General features: G+C 36.2%; 2 protein-coding genes across 2 annotated transcripts in view; one reads left to right on the top strand and one right to left on the bottom strand.

Annotated features, from left to right (window-relative positions):
* Window positions 1-591, bottom strand: part of LOC104778983 — a 1,617-nt gene extending 1,026 nt beyond the window's left edge. The window contains exons 1-2 of the mRNA XM_019240218.1: window positions 325-591; window positions 24-178 (exon numbers count right to left, since the gene is read on the bottom strand). Coding sequence (XP_019095763.1) covers window positions 24-178; window positions 325-577 — 408 coding nt within the window. The 5' untranslated portion in view covers window positions 578-591. The remainder of the gene's footprint in view (window positions 1-23; window positions 179-324) is intronic.
* On the top strand, window positions 1,340-2,203 carry LOC104778982 (F-box protein At3g57590-like). Its single transcript, XM_010503383.1, has one exon. The coding sequence runs from the start codon at window positions 1,340-1,342 to the stop codon at window positions 2,201-2,203; it is 864 nt and encodes a 287-aa protein (XP_010501685.1).

The following is a 6,361-nucleotide window of genomic DNA, read 5'->3' as shown; positions in this document are numbered from 1 at the left end:
TCTGAAGCATTTTGAGGATGTGCCAGAAGAATGTTATATCCCCTCTCCATCTCTTGGTTATGAGAGCGCGTTTCTTCGTCACGACAGATGAACATTATATTAGCCGGAGGTGGATTATCAAACCCCCAAAACATCACATCGTCATAAAGACGCTTCCTAACTTCTCCTCTTTCAGGACCTAAAGAGGTGAAACAAAAGCTCGCATGGTTAGATCATGTCGAATTCTTTGTAAAACCAAAAGAAAAAATTATAAAAAAAACAGCCATCTGAATCTGAACATCAATGTCTAAATTCTACTATACATGTAAGAGATAGAAGATTAACCAAAGTTGACGTGTTCAAGAGTGATTCCAGTGGAAGAGAGAGCTTGCTTGACAAAAGGAGGGATGTGATTCATGTTGCCAAAGGCAAATATGGAGACTTGACCACGGTAGTTCAGCTTATGGAGGGCCGAGATTATTTTCTGAGCGACCCCCTCAGCTTTACAACCCTTGGGGATTGGACAATTATCAATATCCCAGCAAACGGACGTTTTAGCCTTCTCGTAGTGAGGCTTCGCCGCTTTGTTTTTCACCATAGCGTATTATTGAAGGCTTTGATGAACATAAAAAAAAAACAATTAAAGGTGAATAAATTTAAAATTGGGAAACGAAATTGCAGCTAGGTTTGTAATCTATGACAGAAATCTTATGGTAACATCTCCAATCAAATCGAAAACGAGAGGGAGAGAGAGAGAAGCGTAGAAGATGGGGCTAACATACTAACAATCTTCGGGCAACAGTTTTGATATATAATATTTGAAATAAGATACATACGAGACTGATCAATTCAACAGAATCATGTAGATATCAGAGGGACGAGATTATACCTTTTCACCGTAACAGACTGGGATTTAGGTTTTTCTTTTGAAGGGTTTTCTTAGGGTAGTAGTATGTATTCTTCTTAATGCAACGTGAATTTTCGCACCGCCACATGTTCCGGTGGCTTGTTGTGGGTGAAGTCAAGCCCAGCCCGCGCGGCCCTACTTAGACCCATTTCATAATAGGGTTTCAACTTTTAACGCTAATAAAAAAAAAACAGCTTATTGTATTTTTCTTAACCTTGTCTACCTGTCTCAAACGAACCAAACCGATCTCGTTTTCCTCTCCAAACCGATGCAACATTTGTTTAATCGAAAAAAACAAAATCTACCAATCAAAACAGAGATTTCCGGACCAAGAAGAAAACCAATTTACTTTTTTGATAATTTATTTAGACCTAAACGGCGAAACCCTAAATGTCTAAAACCTATAAATACATATTAGAGTCTTTGCGATGAAATGTTTCAGCAAATAAAACGATGATGAATACTGGAGGAGAGTATCCAGTTTACATCCCAATTGATCTCATTCCCGAGATACTATCGAGACTGCCAGCAAAGTCAGTAGGGAGGTTTCGTTGCGTGTCGAAGCAGTGGGAATCCATACTTAGCCGTCAAGACTTCACCGAGTTGTTCTTCACCAGGTCGTCGGCTCGTCCACGTCTCTTATTAATCCTCCAACGATCCAACGGTGACCTGCTCTTCTTCTCGGCGCCTCAGCCTCAGAATCCATATGAAACGTCTCTTGTTGTCACTGCCGATTATCATATGAAGCTCCGTGGAAAGATATTGAGTCGCTACGAGATATGTAGCTATGCCTCTGGTTTGATATATGTAAATGAATTTGTGATCTCAGAGGATCCAGCTGTGTGTGTGAATAGGTTTCCCATGGGTGTGATATGTAACCTTATCAAGGGCCAGTTTGTTACCTTGCCTTATCTATGCAGCTACAGACACTCGACAAGCTTTTTTGGGTTTGATCCGATTGACAATCAATTCAAGGTAGTGGGCGAAGCTTATCCATCTTTTGGAGATCAAAGAGACAAACATAAAATTCTGACATTAAAAACCGGAAAACTGAGGTGGAGGGGAAATAACCATTGTCCCACATACTATAAATTTACGTGTGATGGGATATGCATCAATGGGGTGTTGTACTACTTGGCTGACGCAGACGGTAGTGAATTTTCTAATTTGATAGTTTGCTTTGATATTAAGTCTGAGGAATTTAAGCTTATTGAGGTGGAATGTTTTAAAGAACAGAGTGCTACTAGATTGATCAACTACAAGGGCAAATTAGGTGGGATTGATATTTCGTATGATGAACTTATGCCATTGTGTTGAGTATGTTGGTTTTAGAGGATGTCGAGAAAAAGGAATGGTCCAAATATGTCTATACTTTGCCTATGCATGAAGTTGGTCTCCACAATGTTTTTGTCGTTGGGATGACTGCTAGATGTGAAATTGTTTTGGGGGAGAAGTTTACATCAAAACCTTTTTATCACTACAAGAAAACAGCTTAAAACTGACGAGCATAACTGTCAGTAAGCCGTCGGAAACATCTATTATCGACAAATTACTGACAGATGGCGTCCGTCGGTTCTAGATTGTCGGAAAAATAAATCTGTCAGAAATCCGTCAGTAATTACCGACGGAATTCCGACAAGCATTTACCGACAGATTACCAACAGTAATATTAATGGTAAACTGTCGGTAAATCCGTCAGTAACAGCCTGTCGGACAGTCGTCGAAGACGTGTTTGTCGGTAATCCCGTCGGTAATTTGCTGTCACACATCCGTCAGAAATATATTTCCGACGAAATTACAGACAGAACAATATCGGAAAATATCCGTCGAACCGACGGAAAAACCGACGACTTAACGACGGAATTTTGAGAAAGTCCGTCGTTTCCGACAGATTACCGACGGTTTATTTTCGAGAAAGTCCGTCGTTTCCGACAGAATTCCGACGGTTTGTTTTCGAGAAACTCCGTCATTTATGACAGATTTCCGACGGAAATATATATATATATATATATATATATTATAAATAGCATTATTATACAGATTTTATTATGAAAATATTCATTAAAACTGAAATGCTTATATATTTAAATTCAGAAAGTTAAAAGTTTGAGAGAAAATATGTTTTAAGTGAAAAATATTCTAATAACCGAAAACAAATAATTGTTCCAAAAAGAAAGCAAAGATTCAAGAAAACCTAAGAAGTGGAATGTCTTGCCCGCATCTCACTCATGAAGGCTGCTAGCTCCATGTCCCTCATCTTGTACTCCTCGTCCCTTCTTTTGTTCTCTGCTTTTTGTTCTTCCATTTCCGCTTTTTGTTCTTCCATATCCTTTTCCAAAGTTGCAATCCGAGCACCCTTCTCTTGCATAGCTTGTTGGAACTCTTGGGTGGGAGCAAATGAGAACCCCGATGAACGAGAAACCGAACTTCTTTCGGAGAGATTTCCTAGTCTAAAAACCGTCCCTTGGTTTTAATAGTTTCCTACACATGCATTTAAAAATTATATAAATATTTTAAAACAAAACAAAAGTAAAACAAAAATTTTAAAAATAAATGTTACCTCGAAAAAAATTTCGTTTAATTTCTCTCTTCTAAATTCAACCGTAGACTCCGATCCATCAAGAGATTGTAGCATCTCCTCCTCCCGCTTCCTCGAACTCTCAACAAGCAGCTTAGCTCTACCATCTTGTAATTGGCCGGTCTTTTTGTTGGTGTGCATATCCTCCATCAAAGTAACATAGTCTGGTACCACACCATCCCTAGCAGTCTAAAAGAAACATTTAAATTATGTAAAGATTGTCTAATTAATGATAAAGAAAATAATTATAGAAAATCTTAAAATTTACAAGTTGCTTTTGTCGAGTATGGGCACTTATTGGACCATTGTTGTGGGTAGCCATACCCAACCCCCCACGTTCGCTTCTTTTATTCTGAGAATGTTGGGAGGATGTTGCTTCTGTAGTTGGTTCCCCCCAATATTGAATGAAACCTTTAAAAAGATCCTCGTTCACATTTTTTGGCACCTTTCCTCTCTTCCACAATTGCTTCCACTCATGCAATTGTTTAGAATATCGCAGTGCGGCATATTTCTTAAAAGCTGTTCGAACTTGGCTAGTGACATCTGGTTTCCAATTGAAATCTTGCTAAAAATATAAAGAAAATGCATTAGCAAAAAATATATAAAACAATGTTATAAAATTAAGTTGTTAAAGTTGAAAACTTTACCGCAAATTGCCGAAACCAAATGTCTTGTTCTTTTGTAGGCATCACTGAAAACTTTGCATATGGTGTTTTGAGGATTCCGTACATCATATGCAAAATGGATTTTGTGATGCCATTATGAGAATCACAAAACCATGTTGTCCCTGGAGCACCATACGGATCTAAGCGGGGGATAAGTGATCGGTCAGGTTGAGAAACGAATTCTTCAACACTCATCTCCACTGGAACATTTTCTGAACCTTGAGAATCTGGGACGGCGCTACTAAGTGATTGTGAAGCACTAGCTTCTCCATTAGCTTGGTTCATAGAAGTGTTTGCAACATAAGAACCATAGTTCCTTCAACAAAAAAACAACAAAATTTAGAAAAAATCTTCAAGCATAATTAAATTAACAAAAATCAATCAATAACAAAATTCAATTCATCAAACCCAATTAACAATTTATATTCCACCGTTTACTAATTCATCAAAATTTAATTAATGCTATCCAATTAACAATTCAAATCCTCAAATCAATAACACCCAAACATAGCCAATTAATCAAATCTAATAACTTTACCATATTCCCAAGAAATCTAACAAACCTAAGAAATTCATTAGAAAAGAGAGAACTTACGCCATAAGAAGTCGCCGGATCAGAGGGAGACAATCGCCGGAGTTTCGCCGGTTTGGAGGGAGACAATCACCGGAGTTTCGCCGGTTCGGAGGGAGACAAACGCCGAAGAAGACGCGGGGGAATGGAGAGAGTTCGATGTTTTTTTTTTCTGAGATAAAATAAAACACTCGGGGGAGAAGAAGATAAAACTACTTTGTTATTATCGATATTACCGATGGAAAACCGACAGTAAACCCGTCGGTTTAGACTGAAATATTTAATTGCCCGCGGTAATGAAAATTTCATTTTATTTCATTCCCGGGGAAAATTATGGGATCCGTCGGAAATCTGTCAGTAATTCCAAACTATTTCCGACGAATTTCCGACGGTTTATTTTAAAATTTCGCTAACCGTCGGTAATCCGTCAGTATCTCCAACTATTACCGATGGATTTCTGACGGCTTAGAGGTTAAACCTCTTTATTTCATAATTTCTCTTCACAAATATGCATATATTATGTGTTTAGATTGACCATGTAAGTAATGTTCAAAATAAGCATCTATATGATTAAGTTATAGAAAAAAAAATTCAATGATAAGTAACAAATACTTGAACCATAACTTGTAATACCACATTACAACTACTTTAGCCAAACAACTTAACTTATTTTTTCAAAAACAAATTTTGAAGATTTTTGTTTAAAAGAAGATTATTAAGCCATTAAAACATCCATCTCTATACGTTTCTTATAAAATAAGTGCGTTACAGAGCCAAAATTAGAGGTTTTACACTAGTCCGTCAGTAAACCGTCAATATCTGTCGGTTATTACCGACGATTTACCGACAGAATAAAAAAAACGGACAAAAAATAAAAAAAATGATGAAAATTTTATTTCCGTCAGAAAGTTGTCGGAAAATACCGACGGATTACCGACAGTTTACTAGTTTCCGACGCATTTTCCGAAGGGTATTGTTTATTTATAAGAGTTATTTTATTCTTTTATTTATTTGTAAGAGATATTTTATTTATAGAATATGTTTGAAAGTATTTAAATTTATTTCTTTATTTATAAGAGATATTTAATTATTTTATTTATTTATTTTTATAAGAGGTATTTTTTTATTTATAACAGATATTTAATTTTTTATAAGAGATATTTAAAAGTATCAAAATTTATATACTTATTTGTAAGAGATATTATTTTTTTTACTAAATTTTGGAAATAAAATAATAAACTGGAATTAAAATTGAAAATTAAATATCTACTTTAAAGATACAATAAGTTTAATAAAAACAAACTATTCTGAATCAGAAGAGTAATCAGAAGAAACTGAGTCTGAATCATCTCCGTCAAATTCTCCAATTTCATCCTCTGACTCTAAGTCGACTCTGTCATCAGTGAATTGGGAGAAGTCAATCACGAGGTCAACATCAAAAGAATGCTCAACTGGGGCCATGTAGCCAACTCCGCTAGGTTGCAAAGGATCATGATCGGAAACTCCGTATATTCTCCCTCTTGGGTTTATTTGTGTAATTGTTACCCAACGATCTGGAGTATTAGAAACGCGAGGGTAGCGAATGTAGCAAACCTGTTACAAATAAAGTTATTTTACTAATTACATAAATAAATTCTTTAAATAATTATTCAATAAACCGA

This window comes from Camelina sativa, chromosome 3 (assembly GCF_000633955.1).
Source record: "Camelina sativa cultivar DH55 chromosome 3, Cs, whole genome shotgun sequence".
Classification (NCBI taxonomy): domain Eukaryota; kingdom Viridiplantae; phylum Streptophyta; class Magnoliopsida; order Brassicales; family Brassicaceae; genus Camelina; species Camelina sativa.
Note: the sequence above shows the minus strand (reverse complement) of the source record. Positions and strands in the feature narration are given on the sequence as shown.